Below are 22,449 nucleotides of genomic sequence, written 5' to 3'. Positions count from 1 at the left end.
TCTGTTACAACACAAGGCCCTGGGACAAAGAGCCTCCTTTGGGGGTGGAATACTGTGCAGCTTTAGATCTCTTTAGAGTAGATTCTTGCAGATACACTTGCTTGGGAAAGAATTGGCTGGTTGATTCTGAAGTTAGGATGCTTGACCTGTTTACTTCCAGAAGATGAGAAGGCAAAGCACTTGCTGTTTCACATTGGCTTCCATGTAGGTGAAGAGTTGCCAGGTGTGTTGGGTTGGCTCGGTAAAGGACGTGACCTTGAAAAACTTCCTGCTTCCACTTGGCGTCTCTTCTTACTGCATGGGGCTCTTTGCTCAGTCTCTGGCTACCATTTAGTTCATCAAGAGCTTGTACATCTTGGCGCATTCTGCTTGGTGGGCAGAGGCTGTGAGAGGTGGAAGGAATGGGGAGGAAAAGGGGACGGAGGAGGGGTGAGGAGATGAGCAATGTAAACAGATGAAACGAAAAGGCGTCCAACATGTTTATTTAGCCTTCAGGGGGTAATACATGTCTATAAGTTAAAATTTGTACAAGAATATGGTGAGAAGCAAATTTCCCTCCCTCCCGTGTCCCGTGTTTATGTGCCTCTTCTCAGTTGGCAACCACTGTCCTCCGTTTTTCTGTATGTCTTTCCAGAAACATTCTATGCGTGTATGGCACAGAGGTACAGAAAATTTGGAATTTGTAATATCAGTGGCTTTCTGTGATCCATGGGCCCTGAGGGCATGAATAATGAGGTTAACTCTGGCTCCACAATGTATTTATGGCATTTGACTGTCAAAAGGTAGGGAGTTATGTGAGGTGTCATAGTGTGGGATAGGTTGTTACTTTTCGTCCAGGCCCGGGAAAAGAAAACTCATGCTCATCGCATTCTGAGGGTTCCTGCAGGCCAGGAAAGCCGCCTTGTAGCCCTGGTTCCCAGGCAGGCTGCTGGAGAGCAGTTCCCTAGAGGTGAAGAGCTCAGGTCTGTGAGAATGTCAGAACCTAGAGACCAAGGATCTTGGTGGTCTTCAAGACCTTGTGTTCCTTTTGAGAATGTTTTCTTTATATTCTGTAAAATAAAGTTAATGGTATGTTTAGTCGATTGCTTTGAGACCTGGGATCCAGGAGGCAGATCTTAACCGCAACTAATATCCCAAAGCCAAAGGCGGATGCCGTTTGGTCATTTCATTGTCGTATTTTTGGTCTGTTCCTCCTTAGAGATGACAGCCATCTTTGTGTTGTCATTGTTTAATCCCAGAGCCAGAGATACATGGAGACAGCCATGTCCTGTCCACTGTAGCAGAAGACAGGAACATTCTAATAATCTGGAGGGGAGGTTAATCCAAAAAGTAACCTATTTGCCTTTGCTGCATATTTATTTAGTCTTTTTTTTTTTTTTAAAAGATTTTATTTATTTGACAGAGAGAGACACAGCGAGAGAGGGAACACAAGCAGGGGGAGTGGGAGAGGGTGAAGTAGGCTTCCCGCGGAGCAGGGAGCCCGATGCGGGGCTCCGATCCCAGGACCCTGGGATTACGACCTGAGCCGAAGGCAGATGCTTAACGACTGAGCCACCCAGGTGCCCCTATTTAGACTTTTTATTAAAGCTCCAGTTTACCTTCCTGATTAAATTTTGCTTAGGTGAATATTAAAATGAGCTTGCATTCTTCGAGTAGCTGATCTGTGAAATGGCTGGCATAAATGTGTTCAGGGAAAGCCAGTTTGGTGTTTAGAATTTTCGACAGTAATTCAGATATGGATAATTGAGAGTTCACTGCACAGAAATAGATTCAAGCTGAGGTATTACACTAACTTTTCTTCCATTTTTTAAGATTTAGTTATGATGCAAAGGAAAAGAGCTGGCTACATTTTGGTTTGAATATTTGAGGATTAGTGTTTCTGCAGAAGTGGTCTGGGCTGCTAGGGGTAAGGCATTTTCTTTGTTGAGCACAGAACCTTCCTGCGTATTCTCTAGGTACACCCAAATCCATTGGCACAGGGCATATTCAGTCCAGCCACGTAGATGCAAGAATCAATTTCCCTCGGTTTAAAATGAGCCCCAGTTAATTTCGACCTAATTTATTGGTTTATCGACCTGTGGACCTAGGGCCTTCAAAGAAGTGGCATGGGCAGCCTTCTAGCACTGAAGTGGCCGATAATGCTATAAATCAGAGAAGACAGGGTCGGTGGCTGATTAGCATCAAGATTTGGGTTGTTTCCTACCTCATTGTGAGACCCCCAGTTTTTTTTTTTTTTTAAAGATTTTATTTATTTATTTGAGAGAGAGAGAGAATGAGAGAGAGCACATGAGAGTGGGGAGGGTCAGAGGGAGAAGCAGACTCCCTGCCGAGCAGGAAGCCCGATGCGGGACTTGATCCCGGGACTCCAGGATCATGACCTGAGCCGAAGGCTGTCACTTAACCAACTGAGCCACCCAAGCACCCCGACCCCCAGTTTTTTATTATCACATGAGGAATGCTCTGTGCATTTTGGGGTGGGTCCCATAAAAATAGGGCTTCATAACAGTCAGGACCGCGGTGGGGAGTTAAAAATAAGCACAAAATTCTGTTACCCACTGGGTCACTCTTAATAAGAATGTCGACCTCCATGATCATGTCACTGCTGCAGCCAAGGGCGGGAAGACCCGGTCTTCCTGGGTTCACAGCGGATCTGCTAACACAGCTCTGTGACAACTCTTTCTTCGGTGCAGGAGATGCTCTGTATCTGCGTGGCCCTGCGTGCCAACTAGCAAACATGGCAGTGGAAGACTTGAAATGTGGCTGGTGTGACTGAAGAATTCCATTTATTTTCTTTCACTTAATTTTAATGAATTTAAATTGAAGTTGAAATGGCCCCGTGTGGCCCTTGGATACTGTGTTGGAAGACATAGCTTTTTTTTTTTTTTTTTTAAAGATTTTATTTATTTATTTGAGAGAGACAGAGAGAGAGCATGAGAGGGGGGAGGGTCGGGAGGGTCAGAGGGAGAAGCAGACTCCCCGCCGAGCAGGGAGCCCGATGCGGGACTCGATCCAGGGACTCCAGGATCATGACCTGAGCCGAAGGCAGTTGCTTAACCAACTGAGCCATCCAGGCGCCCGGAAGGCATAGCTTTAACGGGTGGTGGGAGGCCTGCTTTTTCCAGTGCTGGGCAACCTCTGCTTCACCCAGGAGAGACGCTGTATTTCCAGCAAAGGCCTGCATTTGTTCTCACCACAAACAGCGGGGGGGAAAACAAGACTTGAGGGCTGTAGTCTGAAGCCAGGTCTTGGTGGCTGTGGACTGCCAGGTTGGGTGTCTGGAAAACAGTGGCCTCTCCTAGGTAGGTCGGAACACATCAGTGGCCGTGGAGGATGCAGTGGGTTCAGTGTTCATCTGGTTGGGGCGGCGGGGGGACCTCTGCACGGTTGCCTCCTTCCATCCTTGGGTGATGAAAGCTGACCTCTGTGCCTTCACTTTTTTTTTTTTTTTTTTTAAGATTTTATTTATTTATTTGACAGAGAGAGAGAGTGTGCAAGAGAGCCCAAGCAGGGGGAGTGGCAGGGAGCCCGATGCGGGGCTCGATCCCAGGACCCTGGCATCATGACCTGAGCCGAAGTAGACGCTTCACCGACTGAGCCACCCATGGGTGCCCCTGTGCCTTCACTTTTGAGGTGGCCTGGCACACACAGCTCCCTTGGCCCAGGCTTTGCCGGCGTGGTGCGCAGACCCCGCATGGCTGTTGAGCAGTGAAAGATGTAGCCATCTCCTCCCCGCCCCTGCCCTCTGCTTCCTGTGCGCTTATTGACTTACCACAGTGGAGCTGGGTCTGTCTTTCATCCCTGCGACCCTGCAGGCTGGCATGAAGACAAACAGCACGGGGCGTGTGGTCTTCATCACTGCATGGTCCCCCCTCCCCCGCCGGCCGGCCCCATAACTTAGCATGCCGCTGCAAGCTCTTGGCTCAGAAAATCGGGACCCTTCACGATGATTTATCTCCAGTCCCCTGAATTAGATTAAAAACCCAGCTACGAATTCTCAGAAAGGCAGGCTGATGTGATTATGTCCCAAATCTGAGTGGCAGACAAGGGCAATAAAAAGATGTACTTATATCATAGGCGTTTTGGGCCGCGTGGGGGCCAACGTGCTGTGTATTATTCTCCCCATCCCCCTTTTTTGGTTTTTTAAATGAAGAAAGTGAGTAATATTACTTCTGTTACTTAGAAAAGAGCCTAACCTGTTCAGTAGAAAGTTTTTTCCCCTGAATAACTATGGATCGAAGTGGGGAAGGGGTTAGGGTGATTCTTACGTTAAATAGATGTGGGTTTGAGCCATTGAGTGGGTCTTGAATTGGGAATTTAAGACGCCGGTTGGTACTGGGGTGAAATCCATTTTACTCTGTTTTGAACTCCTAGGAAACCTCTGTGTCCAGAAGAAATTGGGAAAAGCTGGGATGATCTCATTGAGCTTGGAGGGCTGGGGTTCAAAGCAGCCTTGGGTCAGACTACTTTGGAGGCTGTCCCTGTGGACACTCAAGTGGGTGCCTATGAGATGGGCCGTGGGTGGGGTCGGGGTCCAGATGGTAGAGGACCCTGTTTCTCATTAGCCCAGGGGATGCATGCTTAGACAGTGGTTCCATGTGGGTTGGCCTGGGACCTGGGAAGAAAGGCCAGTGCTGGTCTGCCCAAGGATCCCCGCAGAAGACCCGGCTGATGGCAGGGCGTGGGGACAGAGAGGAGGTGGGTGAGTGGCCTGGGAAACCGTGCGAGTGTTTGGGGACACTTGAAGTGTTTGAAACCATTCTTTGTGTAACGGGAGACCGGGCCCCTGGGCCTTACCTCCTCTGCATGTATTTAGTCCCCTGAAGTTCTCTCACCGAGAAGTTTAAAAAAAATCCTGCAGTTCACTGTGCACGAGGCTCGCTGGATTGGGCAAGGCATCTGGCTGCTGGTGGTGATGGAAGGGCTCTTGCAGAAACAAGGCCATGAATCTCCAGAGGAGACAGATGAAGGAGAGATGGACTCGGATGGGGTGAAAGTCCTGTCTGCTCTGAGCTGGGGGAGGGGTTGAGCTAACAGAGAGGTGCGGGGGTCCTTCCAGCGGGCGCCTTGCCCTCCTGCAGCTTAGAGGGCATCTCGCATTACTGGGGAATCAGCTGTGCTGTTGGGTGGGATGTGTTCTGTGCTCTCCATTAGCTTCCCTCAGTGTGGTAAGGAAGCCACCGGGAAGGTGAGGGCTCGATGCGGGATTTAAATGTGTTCCTTTGGGGCAAGGAAAGTGCTAGAAATCAGTGCCACCTGTATGCCGGAACCTCAGGAACCCCGTCGGCCTCTGGGTTCCAGCCCTGGTGATGCTGACGTTAATTTTTTATATGGAGCCATTTTGCGAGGAATGAATGACTTCTTTTGGTATAAATAATAGACCAACAACAAAAGGAAGTGATGTTTCAGCATTTTGAAGTTTATGAAATATATTCACAGAAAACCTCTCATTGGATGCTTCTCACAGTCCCATAAAATCAGGAAGATAAGAATTATCCTCCTTCTCTTTTCACAGATGGGTATTTTGAGGCTCCAGAAAGGTATAGCGATGTACCAAAGGTTTTGCAGCTAATGAGCGTAGAGACCAAGACTCAAACCCAGGCCTCTGACTCATCTCCAGTGTCCTGTGGTACATTTGCCTCTTGTAAATATTCCAGTGAAAGCTTTGCTCTCAGCCAGGGACCCACAGCCTGTTTGCTGTGAACTCTCTTTTCCCCCTTGAAAACCTAGAGATACCCTGTAATTTTACCCTCCCCTTGGCTTTCCTGGCTACACTAATTTTCTTGTAGCTTTTCAAATCTGACAGTCCCCATGTCTCCCCTGTTTCTGGCTTTTGCTCTGCTCTTGCCTGGGTCTGGGTCTTTCTCCTCCATCCCATTTCCCCCAACTCCTCTCCCCTTACCCTGTGGTACCTGCTGTAGGTCATGTCTCCAGTATTTGGGGCAGTCACACCCTTTCCCCCACACGAAGTTACGCCCCTGTCCCCAGAAATCCTATTTCCTGACACCCAGCGTAGCATCTGCTTCATAGTAAGTGCTCAGTAAATATTTATGAATGAATGAGGTTGGGGGTTATTTATGGTGAAACTGCAGACCCAAAGAGGAAGGACAGAGAAAGTGGGTGTTGTGAAGCCATCCTGCAGAGCTCTTGGAAATGGCTTGGGTTCATAGGTGAATCCTCATTTGAGGCTAACCCGGGCTCAGGTGCTCAGCAGCCGATGAACAGAGCCCAGTTTGGGGCTTGCTGTAGCCTCTGCCTATATATGCCCTGCTCTGGGGTCAGCACCTCTGACTCTTTCTGTGGGCTTAACCTCATCTGCAAAATGTGGAAGTTGGTTTAGATGTTCTCTGAGGTTCCTTTTGGTCCAATGTTTTCTTCCTTTTCTTACTTACCAACTGGTAAATTAAGGGGTGATTATTTTCATGACAGAGATTGTTCACAGGTTCTTTTTAATAGGGAGACCTCCCAGAATTAGCAAAGCTGCTATTTGCTAAATGACAAAGTGGGGTTCCTCAGGAGGGGGTGCGACATATAGAGGTCAGTGGTGGCTAGATTCTCCTTGCCAAGGATTGATCAGAAATAAAGGTAAATCTCTCTGAACTGGTATTGTAAGTCAGTGAAAATATGATTCTCACCCTTTTGGTAGAGAGAAAGCAAAAGACATCTACCTACCTACATACCTACCTGTCTTCTAAAGAGAGCACATGACTACAGTTAAGGGAGATGGTGGTGAAATGCTCAGTTTTATCATCCGTGGTCATTCTCTCTTTATTTGCTCATCTGTAAAATGGGCAGCCGGAATTTCTCAGCAGAGTAGTTAATGAGTTCTGTGGGTGAAGCATCTTGAGCAAACCCAAGTCAGATGCTTGAGCAGACACTCCCTGAGCAGGGGCTGTCTGCAGGGAGTTCTTAAACGAGATTCCAGCTCTCCTTCAGAGGTGGAGCACCCAGGGAGGGTAATGAGCCTGCTAAATATAGTGAGGACACCGTACTGAATGGGGACATGGAGGGGCCGTTTGCATACCTAGCATTTAGGTCATGCAAATGGATGGTCTGAGAAAACCTTGTTATTCTTGGACCTCGGGGCTCTGTCTTTGGTTTCCTGAGGGCTGCCCTGATGTTCAGGGGATTCAGCAGCCGCCTCTGTCCTCGAAATTGAAGGACGTGGTTGGTATTTGTTTTATACTTCGTTGCAGAATTTTAAAAATGCTTCTTCGTATTTCCCTGCTAGCGAGGCAGAGGAGTGAACCAGACTGCCTTGTTTGTCCTCCTCGTCCTGTGTTCTGGAAAGAAGCTGTGTAGGAGTGTTGAGGACCACAGGCTGTGGGTGTCTAGGACATCCTGATCTTTGGGTTTGACTAATTTGCAAGAGGTAATGGCAGAAGGAATGAATGGAGATGATGTGGGGCCTATTCCATTAAGGACCCCATCCTCCTGAGTAAGCCTCAATTGAGTACACAGATTTTGACGGTTTTATTGTAAATATCTTATCACCGGTCAGACTTGCGACACCGATTTCCCCCAGAAGTGCTCTGTGTACCCTTGACAAGGGGAGAAATTATTTACGAGCCTCAAAGAGTGCCTGGCACTCAGTAGGCCTCAGTGCCTTCATCAGTAAGTGAATGCATGAGCAATCAGTACCTCCATACAACAAGCAATTTATTTGTCCTCCCTTCTATTTATAACAACCCAGAGCTTGGGGCTTGGTGGCAGCAGATTCTTATTCTCACTCTGAATAATGAGGAAAATCGTTTGACCTCTTTGGAACGCCAGGGCGTGCTGGGGGGCTGAGAGACAGCATGGGGGTGGCTTGGACCGAGGGGTGTTCAGTGTGGGGGTGGTGACGATTGTTGGGAGCTGGAAGTGGATGCTGGCCCTGAGCTTGTGGCCATTTCTCCAGCCGGGGACCAGGGACCAGCGAGCAGGGACCCGGCGGCCTGCAGGGATGCCGTGGTTCTGCAGATGCTGCTGACGGCGCTTTGAAGGATTGCTTTGGCCGGAGACCCACTCCTCAGCCTGCCTCCACTATGACTCATTCGGGCTGTATTATTTTGGTAGCAGAAAAGATCGAGATGAGATGAAAGAAGCATTTCTTAAGAGTCCGAGCTCCTCGGTATTAGATCAGCACCTCAGAAATATGATGTTCTTTACAGGTCACAGATACAGGCTTTTAAAAAAAATTATTGAGATGAAATTCACATAACATTAACTGCTTTCACGTGAATGATGGCGGTGGCATGTATAGTCCATTCACGGTGTTGTACGATCACCCCCCTGCCTAGTTCCATCACTCTAAAATAGAACCCCTTACCTGTGAAGTGGTAACTCCCCAGGTTCCCTTTCCCCCCAGGCCCTGGCAACCACCAGTCTGCTTTCCATCTGTATGGACTTACTGATTCTGGATCTTTCATGTACATGGAATCAGGCAATATTGTGACCTTTTGTGTCTGGCTTCTTTCAGTAGCGTGGTGTTTTTGAGGTTTGTCCACATCATGGCGTATATCAGATCATGGAGTTTTAACACTACCCCAAATACCCAAAGACAGCCTCTCTCCCAAACAGTGGGTCTTCCGGCTCCCACCAGTTGGATCCCAGGTAGTGCCAGTAGGAAGGGGAATGGACTAGATTCACTGCTCCCCAGATAAGCTGCATTACGGACACCCGGAGTGTCTCGTTTAAAAACAGGAATTCCTGGGCCCCAGTCAGAGAGGGATCTGAATCGGTAGGTCTGGGGTGGTTCTGTCAGCTGGGTTTGGGAGCCCCAGACCGGGTGACCTTTGGGGCATTAATGACTGCCGGTGAGCCAGGCCGAAGCTTCGGGTACCTCCGGATGCTGTGGGTTGCTGATGATGCAGTTTTTGTGTGTGGAGATTTTGGTGGCATGTGATTTTTTCTCTGCCTTCTGAGGGGAGGCATCGGGCCCCTCCCTGCTGCTTTGACATCTCCAATTAACTGCGTCTCATTTATCAAGTCCTTTATTTATTTTTTTTAAAGGTGTTTCACCAAGCTTGCCTTTGGCTTCCTTTGTCAGAAAGCCCTTGGACGTTCTGATGCTTGTCCTTTGCACTGCTCTCACCCCTTCCCCTCTGTTAGGATCGGTTGAGGGGCCTCATAAATCTCGTGTCCTCTGAGGAGAAAGACTTCAGCACGTAGCATTGAGACTTCTTTCCCACTCTCGTCACTGGAGGCTCTGTAACCTGTTCAGATTGTCACCTGCCAGGGGGACCGTTCTGAGGTTGCCCGAGTCAAATGTTGGTGGGCTCTTTCATGCCAGACCCTGAGAACTTGGGTGATTCTTCCAGGTGCCGAATCCTTTATCGTATCGATGTTCGCATACGTTCACTATTTATTCCCCTCTGTTCTAAGGGCGAGAATGTCTTTGGAGGGCAAAGACTTTTAGCCTGAATTCCCAGGGTGCTTGTGCTATTGGGCTTCTGATTTGTAGATGCTCCTAGATTCTTCCCAGCGGCATGAGCTGGAGGGCGAGTGGTGGGAGAACGGGAAGGCTGGAGTAAGGCCTCATGAGCTGCTACTGGAGATTGTCTCTGCTGCTTTCCCTCTGTAGCATTCTCGCTTACATTATTTACTTACTTCTATTTTTCATTCGTCCTTCTCTCTTGATGCCCACCTGGACGTCTCTCTGGGAACGAGAAGGGACATTTTGGAATGACGTATTTTCCTAAAAAATACCCAAAGGTCTTTCTCTTTACAGAAGTCTCATTTCAGATATTTTCCAAAAGCACTTGGATCCTGGATCAAATGAAACACAGGCGCTCCAGAGTCAGAGCAGGGTAGTTAAGGATTCGCTCCTTTGTCATCTTGTCTGCCAAGTTTGGGGCACAGGTGTCTGCCTTCTCCCTCGTGACATCTGAGAGCAGCTCGAGGAGGGGGGTGGGGAAAGTTAGGGCGGTGGTGGGACAGAACAGAAAGGGGAAAGGAGGTGTGGGGAGGGTTTTCTGCCGCAGAACCTCCATGTGAAGGCAGCTCAGAGGGCCCGTCAGCTCAGGCTTGGACTTTGCATCAGCCCAAAAGGGGAGGGTGGTGGGGGGATAGGCAGGTGGGATTGTGCGGAGGCTCCTTGGAGCCCAGAAGCTTGATTTCCTTCTACATGTGCCCCAGACAGCCGAGGTTGGAGAAGCTGGTGGAAGAGGCTTCTCCCAGACACTGCTCAGCAAGAGGGAGAGTGCATGTTCCTGATTTGGAGGGGGGGGCTTTGTCCTGATTCTGAGTGTTAACAACAGCTCTCGGAATTTTTTTTCTTATGGTCATCGGTTTGCTCTTCACACAGAGTAGGTGAAATGTGAGCTCAGGGCTTCTGAGATGCTGGCCCTCAGACTGTCTGTCTGTGTCTGGTTGAAAGAGGGAGAATAAAAGGAATGGAGTTAGTTTTTCATAAAGCAAAACTGTCTAAAAGAACTATTCTTATTCTGAGATCCTTATTCAGTTTTCGGTGTTTAACTGTCCTTTCTTTAAAAAATGACGGTGGTTGGGCGCCTGGGTGGCTCAGTCATTAAGCATCTGCCTTTGGCTCAGGTCATGATCCCAGGGTCCTGGGATGGAGTCCCGCATCGGGCTCCCTGCTCAGCGGGGAGCCTGCTTCTCCCTCTGCCTGCTGCTCCCCCTGCTTGTGCTCTCTGTCTCTCTGACAAATAAATAAATAAAATCTTTAAAAAAAATAAAAATAAAAAATGACGGTGATTATGGTGGTCATGTTGCTTAGGAGGGCTAGCTGCATAACGGACGGATCCCAGAAGCTCAGTGGCATAAATGGATCCCCTAATTGTAAGGAGTTCAAAGTGAGTGTTACTGACTAGTGGAGGGCTTTCTCACTGGCGACGTGGGCTCCTTCCTCCTTGTGGTTCCACCCTCACCTGGGGCTCTGGAGTCCTCAGTGGGGCCTGCGGATGGGGAAGAGGCCGAGGGCTGGCAGGGGCTGGGGCTGGTGGCCCTGACCACCTTCCCTCATGTTCTGAGGCCAGAAGTCAGGCCACACCCCACGGCAAGGCAGCCTGGGCACGAGTCTGCTATGTCTTCAGGGAGCAGAGGAAACCGGTTCAGAGAACAGCAAGTTCAGCTCGACACAGTGGCTGTTTTTGTTCCTGTCCTTACCTGGCAAAATGGAGTTGGCCAACCAATCCTCTGCTGGCCTTTTTAATTAATTTTCATCTTACTGGTTTACAAAACCCAGAAGTCTAGGAACTACTGTTAGCAAGAATTCGAAGGTCATTTCTGGGGAGTCCTGGAAAATATTTCCTTACTTGGGACCCTTCAAAACTAATTAAATAAAACTTGTACCGTGATGTTTTTCTCTTGTTCCTCCTTGCGAGGCGCTCAGGACGAGCCATGTCACCTGTCAGCCAGACAGGGCACCAGATTGAACGGAGGTTTGAAAGCCTGTGGTCTTTCTGGCCTGTGCACTCTTTCTGAATGAGGAAGATGTGTCTGTTTCGGTTTCAAGGCCTTAGGGGAGTGCATGACCCCCCTATGGGTTAGGGATGAAAGTAACCGGAGATAGATTACGCAAAAGACAAGAAGAATAAGAAAGTCACTTGTTATGCCAGAGAGAGCCTGAGAAGATTTTTTTGCAATCCACTTATATCCAAAATAGCAGGGAATTTGTATTTCTTCTTGGGGAAGTTGTGTCTTGTGGAATCTGCACTGGGGGATAAATAGGCCAGCCTGGCCCCGTGCTCCAGATCTCAGAATCTTAGCTGTTTCTGAGTGACAAAGGAGGAGAGAGTCTTGCTTTAGAATATCGTGGCCCTCACTCATCGTGGGTCCTAATTCCTGTGTCGGTTTGATCTCTTTCAGGTTAGTCTGAATGATTCCCACAATCAGATGGTGGTGCACTGGGCCGGAGAGAAAAGCAACGTGATCGTGGCCTTGGCCCGGGACAGCCTGGCCCTGGCGAGGCCCAGGAGCAGTGATGTAAGTATTGGTGCTGGTCTGGGCGCTCCTCTGTGAGGCCACCAACATGCCCTCTTGGAATCTGGCGGGGTTATCATGCCAGTAAAAAAATAGTGTGGGTAAGTAGAGGATGAATGGATGGGATACATTTTACAACAGGGAAGAGAATCTGAACAATAATAAATACCCCTCGTTTGCCGAACAGAGGGCGGTGCAGGCCATTTTGCAATGAGATCCGTGTGATGCGTGATTACTTTTGTCAAGTGATCAGGTTTGATCTGGATTGTTGGGTCTGCTCTGCAAAATGCCAGAAGCACATTCCGGGCAGAGCTGCCCGTCCGCCCCAGAGCCCGATGGGACCCCTTCCAGTGGGGTGGGTTCTTGACTCTGATGTGCTCATATTCTCGGTTTTCACGGTTGGCTTTCTATATAGCATTTAAGAGTTTAGGTACTTTGAAGACGAGACACCAAGGGTCACAGACTCAAAGGCCCGTGAGAGACCAGGTGGGTAGTGGCAGGAGAAGCCTGCCTCCCAGTTCACCATGTTCTTTCTTCCAGGGAGGAAAACGGTTTCTCCCATTTTTCTTGAAGTGTGTGGCCTCCTGGGCCAATGTGTCATTTTCCCACTTTGATAGAGATGCAGGTTCAAGAAGCATTCACCTGTTAATTTGAATGTGGTGATTGATCCTTGGTCTCTGTGTCCGTGAAGCACTGAGAAGTAGAAGGGATTTGGTGCTTGGGAGGGGCTGTTGTCATCGGTCTTAGTTCTGGTTGCCATGTAGGGCCCGGCCTTGCCAGATCTGATTTCCGAGAGAAGCTCAGAGGTCTGGGTTTTTACGTGAAAACTGCAGAGTCTTACAAGTTGACAGCTCATGTATCGTTTGTACAAATACTGGGCGGGCCAAGTACAACCTATACAAGGGCCAGAGCTGGTCCTTGGGTCCCATGTGTGTGGCCCCGGCTCCAGACGTCCCCTTGTGGGAAGAGGGCCAGCCCCTGCCTGGGGTCAGGGACGGATGTGGCAGGGTGAAACCTGTGGACAAAGAAACACCGCGTGGAGCTTTGTTCACTCTGCGCTCTGGCCAGAGGGAACCTCCTGGTGAATTTCCTAGCACTGTCACATCAGCCCGAAGGAAACTCGGCATTCTTGAGTACAGACCTGGTCTCTGTGAGATCCCTCTCTGTGTATCCGCTGTCCGGCTTGGTTGTGCTCCTAGGTAGGTGCCTGGAGGGAGCACCGGTGGCTGCTTTCTAGTGGGTTCAGTGGAGACAGCCACAGACAGGGAGGGCGGTAGAAGGGCTATAATGTAGAGCTTTTGTCCAGGATGGCTGCTGAGCAGGGGCGGGTGGGAAACCGTGGTCATTGACAGCCAGTTTGGATGTCGTGCTCTGGAGCAGGGCTGGACTTTTTGGGGGGCAGTGGCTTTGGCCTATTTATAAATGCGACCAGGGTTTGTGAGCACAGACGGCAGCCTATGGATGCTGCTGGTCCCGTGAGGCCCCGAGGCACCTGTGTATATACTCAGTGCGGTCACGGCCTGCACACCCCTTCATGGCTACCCCTTTTGAGCACCGGAAACCGCTCTGGGCCCTACTGTGTTGAGAAATCCTCCTTAGCCTTTTTCTACGTTTAAAAAATTCTTTGTCTAGATAATATTTTTTTACGAGACAGGTAAAAGACCTTAACCGTTGTATTACGGCTTTGCTGGACAAACAGGAGCCTGGAGACATGAAGTGGCCTGCTTGAGGTCACTCAGTAGTGGCTCCCGAGACCTGATCACGTGCCCGCTGTGTGAGGCGTCATGTTGCCAACGGGACCCACTCGTCTGGGTTTTTGCCCTCAAAGCCCTGCGTCCTGGGAGCCTCCTCAGGCCGGGGGTCACCCTGGATGGTTGGTCTGCCCACATATGGCCTGTCTGCCCAAACCCCATTCTCACTCTAACTATCTGGGTGTGTCTGACCGAGAAGCCATTGAACATGGGACGCGATACACCATTCTGTAATGAAATACACGATAAGATTACACGGGAAGGAAATGCCATGCTCGGAGATAATAAACGGGAGTGGCAGAGATTTACCCCCGTCCGCACACAGGCTACATTAAAGACTTGGCAGCTGAAACGGAGATGTTCTGATGTGAAATGTTAACGCAGAAATAAATTATGACTCGGAGGCTGGAGTTGGTGGTGCGGGCATCGTAGCAACCCCGACTTTCTTGAGAGAAGAGTGGGAGCACGGTTCGTAAGGCCCCGTCAGCTGTCCAGAAGGGAAGGGACCAGTGTAAGTGAGGAGCTGTGTGTGTGTTGAAGAATGGCCAAGTCATGCATATTCAGTATATTAAAAAGGGACGGATCTGGAAGCTGGAATCCCGGAAGGTTTGCTTTTCAACAGAAAAAAAAAAAAAAATGAATAATGTCCCGATGAACTGGTAGCAAGTGTGATTCCGTGAGGACTGGCGGCTGCATTCCAAAAGGAATGCCATCTTTTTCTCTGATAGTCTGGTTGATGAAAGGAGACAATAGGTATTGTTATCTTGAGCCTCCCCGCTTATCTCTTTCCGCCCTCTCCTGACAGAGTTTGCAAAGGTACTCAGGTGCAGCCACATTGGCCAAGGAGCTCTGCAGAGATCGTGTCCACCGGAAGATCAGAATCAACCAGGGAAGGTTTCAGGAAGGGTAGGACTTGCTGCCTTTGCCCCCAGAGTGGCGTGACGTTATGATTGGTGCCCCCCAGGATGGACCGGGGAGCAGGGCCAGCTCTGGGTAGCTTGCTAACAGGGTGGAACTTGGGAGCCCGTGGAGCTGGTGTCTCGCTGACCTTTGGCTCTGAAATCAGAATGCCTGGGGTTGAATCCTGGCTCTGCCGTCCGTTAGCAGTCGGACCCTGAGCCGAGTCATTAACCTTCTATTGGTCTTCTCATCTGTCAGTGAGATAGTGCTTGTAAAACCTTGCTCCCCAAAGTATGGGCTGTGGGTCAGCAGCCAGGGGTGTTTTCTGGGAGCTGGTTAGAAAGGCAGAATCTCAGGTTCTACTCCAGACTTCCTGAATCACAGTCTGCATTGTGACCTACATTGTGCCAGGTGACTTGTAGGCATGTTACCGTTCGAGAAGCACTGGTGTGAAGGACTCAGAACGGGGCTAGATAAGGAGATGTTTTCTGTACATTTCAACCCTTCTTTCCTTCCTCTCTGCCTCCGCTCTCCATTCTGCCTTTTCCCCTCCTTGCTTCTCAACCTTCTCATTATTATTATTACGCTGTTTTAAAGTAGGGAGAGAATCCAAAACCACTCACATGGAAGGACCATCTTTATAGGTGAGACAGTGATGTAACCAGCAACTTTGGCAGTTTTAGGGACTCCTCCCGTTTTATTCTGTTCTTTTAGGGAGTCATGTCTTAGAGAAGTCAGAGAGGACTGATCAGTGCAGAACCTGTGCCTGGAGGAAAAAAAAAACTCTATGGGAGCACAAAGATGAGCGAGTATAGGATGTTTGCCCAGATTCACCTGGAGAGCACAGTGGAGAGCAACCTGGCGCTCCCTGGGAACTGAAGCAGAGCATACAGTGGGGGTGCAGTGTGGAGACCACGAGGCCGTCAGCCCACTCGGCATTATCTGAGCACTGGCAGAGGCCTTTTCTGGGCTCCTCGTTGTGGAGGAGGGTGGATAGCTGTGCACAGCCCTGAGCTTGGTCTTTGCCCTGTGGAGCTTAGGGTCTAGGTTAATCCAATAGAAATAAGAATTATGAGGACAGGATAAAAATATCATGTTGGGATGGTTCGACCTGGAGCAGAGGAAGCAGGTTGATGAGTCATTTACAAGTGTCTTGAGGCGTAGGATGGGCCCTTACACACTTACTCTTGACTTCTATTAAGTATAAGTCGTAAAGAGATGGGGATTGTTTACAGGTGCATATTAAGGAAGAGCTTTTTGGTAGTGAGGGCTGTTGTCTCTCTGAGCGTGAAGTGACAGGTGTGGCTGAGGATCTCAGAAAAGGTCTGTGTTTTGTTAAGGTTGGTGTTTTACCCCTTCTTTCCCCCCACTCCTTCCACTGCCCGGCCTGCAGACTCAGTGTGTGATCTCCCCCTTTAACAGAGCACCATATGTCTGTAGCAGAGAGCAGCCTCCTAGAAGGGTAACTTGCAGGGGCGCCTGGGTGGCTTAGTTGGTTAAGCGACTGCCTTCGGCTCAGGTCATGATCCTGGAGTCCCGGGATCGAGTCCCACATGGGGCTCCCTGCTCGGCGGGGAGTCTGCTTCTCCCTCTGCCCCTCCCCCCTCTCGTGTGCTCTCTCTCTGAAATAAATAAATAAAATCTTTAAAAAAAAAAATTTTTTTTAGAAGGGTAACTTGCAAGAGTGGAAAGACAGATGGACCAGGGACTAGAGGGAACCCATTATGTTTTGTCAACTTCCAGGCTATATGACCACTAACTTCTCTGAGTCTTGGTTTTTTGTCATCCTATTAAATGGAAATAATTCCTCATTCACTCACTCACTGATTCATTCATGTCACTCTCTTTTTTATTCATTTGTGGGACATATTCATTTACTTCACTCTGTGGTTTATAGTGATGTTTAATTCCAGAAATCTTTACTGAGCAATGTGCGATATTCTAGGTACACCGAGGGAGGCAGAGTGAGGCTGACCCACAGAATTTTTTTTTTTTAAAGATTTTATTTATGTAGTTGACAGAGAGACGCAGAGAGAGAGTGAACACAAGCAGGGGGAGTGGGAGAGGGAGAAGCAGGCTCCCCACTGAGCAGAGAACCCGACGCGGGGCTCGATCCCAGGACCCTGGGATCATGACCTGAGCCGAAGGCAGACGCTTAACGACTGAGCCACCCAGGCATCCCTGACCCACAGAATTTTTTTTTTTTTAAGAACAGAGAGAGAGACAGCGAGAGAGGGAACACAAGCAGGGGGAGTGGGAGAGGGAGAAGCAGGCTTCCCGCCGAGCAGGGAGCCCGATGCGGGGCTCGATCCCAGGACCCTGGGATCACGACCCGAGCCGAAGGCAGACGCTCAATGACTGAGCCACCCAGGCGCCCCCCACAGAATTTTTTAAGATGAAGAGCGATAACGTATACTGAAAAATGCTATCCTAATATGACTTATTATCACCTCTGTGCTTCTGAGGAAGTAACTCATAGTGGATTATCAATTTTGGGGACGTTGGAGCTGGAGGGGGCCGAGTTCCCTTTTAGAGAAGCCATTAGTTCAGTACATCTGGTGTCTGAGCCTAACAGGGACTCTCAGTGTCCATTCTGGGCCAGGAGAATGGAAGTGAGGAGGCACCACTTTGTCTTTTTACTCACTCAAATCCTCTGTGAGCTTCTCAACCTGCTGCATTTTGAGGCTGCTTTGATGGCAACCCCTCACTGTGTGCATGGCAGTTGGGGACACGCTGTGTGTTGTAAGCATGAGCATTCGTAATGGGGCTTCTTCCACTGTGGCCCAGATATTGGCAGAGGCTCTCTCTGTGCTCTTCTAACCTTGACATCTAATAAATATTAACGCCCCGTGTGTGTTCTTGCTTCCCTTTGTACCTGCCTCGTGTAGTTCGTTGTTTACAAGGGTTGTTGCTTACAAACGTTTGTACGTTTACAATGTGTGTAAAGGCCATGTCTTTGCATATCTGGCACTTAGCACAGCCCCTGGCTCCTGACAAACCCTTCAGATGTGTACCTGTGCTGGGATGAGTCCAGCCGTTCCCATTCTTGTTGCAATTCACCTGTCATTTTCCTTTAGAACTTACCCCAGTCCTAACTATTATTAATATTCTGTTCACCTATCAGGCTTGTTTTTAATCCTCTGATTATGTTGATTTCACATTGCCTAGGTAGTCAGTCTACGTGCAAAATACCTGGCGGCTTGTATCCCGCCATCCATTACCGGAGGTGTGATGGCTTTGGGATTTCTGCCTTTGGAGGCAGGCAGCCTGGATCACATTTCCACGCTGCTACTTACCTTCTCTGTTACTCTGGCAAGAAACGAATCCCCTAAGCCCCTGCTACCTTATCTGGAAAGTGATTTTAGTAACTGCATTTGCCATGCAGGGCTGTGGGGAGAGCTCCCTGAGCTCTTTCACACGAGGAGGGCAGTACGGTATCTGGCACCTAGGAAGCGTGCCGTGAGTGACAGTTCCTCTTACATTTTACCTCCGTGGTTACTGGGTGGCTGGAGCCCCGCAAGCAGGAGGCCCGGCTCCTGGCTCCTGGGCTACTGCCACCCCCCCCCGCACACACACCCCCACCCCCGCCAGGTAGTTGCATCAACATGAGCGAGCGTGATGAGTGCTGGGGCCGGGGCGTCTTGAATCTATACATTCGACCTCCGTGCATATCGAATCACTCAGCACTTTTCTTTCTCACCTGTTGGACTTCTCCGTGGAGGCCTGGGAGGGTTTCCTTTTTCATCCTCTGCAGTGCTGGAGCAACAGACCTTCCCAGCAGAGGGTTGAAGAATGAGATTACCTTTTGGGGACATTTCAGCAGATGGCAAAACAAGTCCCCGGTCCCTCCCCGTCAGACAACCACATTCAGTCTGCCTCTGGATGTAATTGGTTAGACACTCAACCCGGCCATGGGGAGGAGGTCATCATTGTTTCCATCCGTGGGTCCCCCTGGCCCCCCTGCAAGGAAGCATCCTGGCCTCAGAAAGGAGCCTGTGTATTGCGGGCAGCAAGGGGCTGTGGCGCTCCTGGGCTTCCTGCCCCCCACATGGTTGGGGGGCGGAGGGAGAGGTGCCCTGCTTATCCTTGGTGCATCATCTCTTCACATCTGTCGTGTCCTGACGCCGGGGACCCGTCGGGAACATCGTTCGGGATCCAGGGCGGGACGTTGACAGGTGCGGGCAGAGGGAGAGGTCTCTCGGCCACGTTTTTCACCAGCTCTTCTTCGTCCTCTCCTCCTCCCTGATCCAGGTGTACGTGTCTTACGACTATGGAAAATCATTCAAGAGAATTTCCGAGAAATTGAGCTTCGGCTTGGGCAACAGCAGTGAAGCGGTGATCGCCCAGTTCTACCACAGCCCCGTGGACAATAAGCGTGTAAGGAGGCGCCATCCCGCCTGTCGGGACTTCAGGGGGCTGAATTCCGGGACGTCCGCTGTGCTAACCGGGGGGGCTGGGAGAAGGAGCTCCTCGTCATCATCTCTGCAGTGTGACCCGTAGCCAGGGACTGTTTTTCCACTAACCAGGGAGTTTAGCAGAACACAGGTGTCAGGGTGGAACCGTGCATAATCGGGCAGGCCAGGTTCTGGCCAGGCAGGATTTCTGGACAAAGCGTCAGGCTAACGTGCAGAAAGAAAATCCCCCAATCGATGAACTGCCTGTCTCACAGGTGGCAAAAATGAGACCTGGGTTTACTGGGACTTTCACCACCGTGTGATGCACATCTTCCAGAGTGCTTGCCGGATGCTTGATTTTGTGGGCATCACGTGTGTGTGTGTGTGTGTGTGTATACACACGCATGCGTGCACCCCCACCCCCAGCCTGTACCGGCCTAGAGAAGAACACCAAGGCAAGGCGGCAGATACTGCTGTGCTTCCGGATTTGTTTTCCTGGCTAGCTGGCCTGGGGCTCAGTTTCTGCAGTAGACCCCCGGGCAGTCGGATGTGGAGGAAGCATTGATTTGAGATTGCCCTGGGCCCCCAGAGAGGCGGAGGGGGAGGCGGAGGCGGAGGCGGAGGCGAGAGGGCAGGAATCAGGCAGCCTGCAAGGTTAGGTTGCTTTAGCTTGGAGAGTTGTATTTGATGGCTCTCTCCCGCACTCTGGTGAGCCCTAGCTCGTTTCCAGAGGCAGGATGACTGCTCCTAAGAATGTTCAGGAAGCTCCGAGGTAAGGGTAGCTGCTGTTCTTTGCTCATCCAGAAAGGAACAAGATCCGCACGGTCCTCTGGCCAGGTGCCCCCCAACACTGGCTTCTCGGGTTGCCTCTATTCAAAATATTTAGCCACTGGAATGGCACTGGCCAATCAGAACAGAGCCAGTCTGGAGGGAGCTGGGTCCTGAAGGCCACCCTGCCTGGCCAGGCATTAACCTTTTAGTTGCCGGATGGTGGACAGGCCCTGGGGAAGGGGCCAGGCCACTGGTGCTTAGGAGGGGCCTCTCTCGGGTTTCAAGGAAGCAGCTACGTACTAATGGGTATAGAAATAATTTTTTTTTTTTTTAACTAGACTAGCTACTACTGGTACATACTGGTTAATATTAGCCCTGCCTGATGATCTCAAAACAGAGGAACAGTTAGGAACAGCTCCCCTCTTACCTAACTCGCTCCACGATGAAAAGCAAGGAAGAGGTGTTGGAGGGACTTGGCTCTGGAGACAAGAAGGCCCGCCCTCTGCACCCGCTCCTCCCACTGCACTTGGTTGGGCAGGCCTGGGGCTTGGGGCCCCCAGGGTTGGGTGGGCCCTGCTGCCCGATTTGCGATTTGCTCTCGGCTTCTGAGAGGTGAGGCTCCCTGCCCCCAGGGTCCGGCTTGCTGGCTGTGCCACATCTCCCCTGGATAGAGCTGTGTGCCCCCTGCCTTCCAAGGAGCAGATGACGCTCCGATTACTCACCTTGTCCGGAGGTACCTGTTGATTATTATTATCATTATCTTTACACATTGTCCCAGAGCTAACTCTTACTGCCTTTGTGGCCTTGGAACCATTCTGTGGTCCCTCCAGAATCTTCTTTTTGAGCTCCATCTGCCCCCTCCTCACCTCCTACCACAAGGGCACAGATGTCTGCCAGCAGGTCCTGACTTCCTTCCTGCTTGTCATGGGTTGTGGTGAGCAGTTGCTAGGCCCACACGCACGTCTGAGTAGTCAGAAGACAGGAAAGATGATGTTCTGGGCTTGCAGAGCAGGTTTGGTGCAGGGGGAGAGGGGCTTTTGGAGCATTAGGTCTGGAGAAGGAGCAGGGCGGGGCCAGGGCGCTGGGCAAGCAAGAAGAGAACGCCAGGCATGGTCGTCAAGGAGTTTGGGGTCCTGGAAGGGCAGGGCATGCCTGCAGCCTGGGCGCTCCCTGTGTGGGAGGTGGGGCATCCTGGGCTTCTCACGGGAGAGGTGGACGTACTTTGGGAGTTGGTGGGGAGAGGGAAGAGGAACCACCTTCTTGGAAAGCCTATTGACAGGTGGAGCACGGGCCTGGAGCAGACTGAGTGGGGTTAGAGATGCAGCATTCTCTGCTGAGTTTCTGGTTCCCCAAAGAAGGTCGTTACCCCTCCCCAACTTCTCAGGAAGGAAACTGTGACTCTCACTGTGCCAGTTACTTCTGTTACTTTTGTCTTTGTCCCCTGGAAGGCAGATTGCCTCACCGGACCTACCACTTCCTGAGAAAAATCGTGCAGGCTGGGTGCCTTGCTGTCAACACCAGCAGGGTGCTGGGCCCAGGCACATCCCCCGTGTGCAGACATGAGGGGCGCTGTCAGGGAGCAGGGTTTGAAATGGTTGAAATGACCTTGGGCAGCGGCTTGGAAAGGTGAGGATGTCCCGTGAGGGCCACATGGAAGCCTGAGCAGGTGTGTGCCCGTGGAAGGGGATGGGAAGGGCTGGTTAGGCAAGCAAGCTCCGCTCCAGTGGTTTTGCTTTGCGATGGAGATGGACTGGCTGTGGGGTCCTGTGAGCATTTGGGTCTATTTTTGCACCTGCCAGCAGCAGCCCACTTCCTTCTCAGCTGCCTCCCTGAAGCAGTGTGCAGCCCTAGCCACCTGACAGTGCTGCAACACCCCCCCGCCCCGCCCGGCGCACCCGAGGTCAGCCATGCAGTACGTCTGGGGCTCCTTCCAGAAGGTTCCAGAGTGTGCAGCTAGGCTTCCCAGCCTCGAGAGGTGGGCCCCTCTGTCTTTCCCTTCACTCTCACCTTATGGAGGTACGTTCCTTCGTTGGCCTCCTCCGCCCTTCCTCCTGTCATCGTGCTCCTGGTCCCCCCACCTGAGACCTGGAGAGAATCACTTAGGCTAACACGGAGGTGCATTCTGTAGCTTATTTTATGCTTCTAGAGGTATTTGTGTTTTAAGAGGAAACATGGTTTTAAGCCCAAAGCGGAACATTCAGTGATTGCAAACAGGGCGGGAGAGGTGGGGGTGACTGAGGACACTTCTGAAATCGCACAGTCTAATCACACAGGCTAGTAAGCACCTGCTAGGTCGGCTGTGCTGGCAAATCTGTGGGGCTGGCCTCGAGGAGGCTGAACAGGCAGGCAGTCCAGGGACCTCACGGCAGAGTGGGACATGCTGCACTTCCTGTCCCTTGCTCGGGTGGCATGGTTACATCACAGTCGTGCCTCAGTGATCACGGGAAGCCACGGGGGGTGGGGCTGGGCATTAAGCGAGGTCAGGTCAGAGAAGTAAAGGCTTCATGGGGTACTGGGGATTGGAAATGGAGCTGCAAGGACGGGCCTGGTTCCAGTAGCTGAGCAGAGTTGGTGGGAGTCCATGAGGGGGAGAAGGCCCTGGGCAGAGATGTCAGGGTGCCAGTCTGTGGTTTCTGTACAGGCCGGGGGGAGACTCACTTCTCAGGGATGGAGGGCTGGCGCTGGGGCACTTTGAGACACCAGGCAGGTGA

General features: G+C 50.9%; 1 protein-coding gene across 1 annotated transcript in view; it reads left to right on the top strand.

Annotated features, from left to right (window-relative positions):
• SORL1 (sortilin related receptor 1) overlaps positions 1–22,449 on the top strand; it is a 155,718-nt gene that overhangs the window by 4,222 nt on the left and 129,047 nt on the right. Inside the window, exons 2-3 of the mRNA XM_045894818.3 lie at positions 11,809–11,925; positions 18,825–18,950. Coding sequence (XP_045750774.1) covers positions 11,809–11,925; positions 18,825–18,950 — 243 coding nt within the window. The remainder of the gene's footprint in view (positions 1–11,808; positions 11,926–18,824; positions 18,951–22,449) is intronic.

This window comes from Mirounga angustirostris, unplaced genomic scaffold (genome assembly GCF_029215605.1).
Source record: "Mirounga angustirostris isolate CCGP_5_RB_7025 unplaced genomic scaffold, mMirAng1.0.hap1 SCAF_13, whole genome shotgun sequence".
In the NCBI taxonomy this organism is placed as follows: Eukaryota; Metazoa; Chordata; class Mammalia; order Carnivora; family Phocidae; genus Mirounga; species Mirounga angustirostris.
This window is presented reverse-complemented; position numbering and strand designations above follow the sequence as displayed.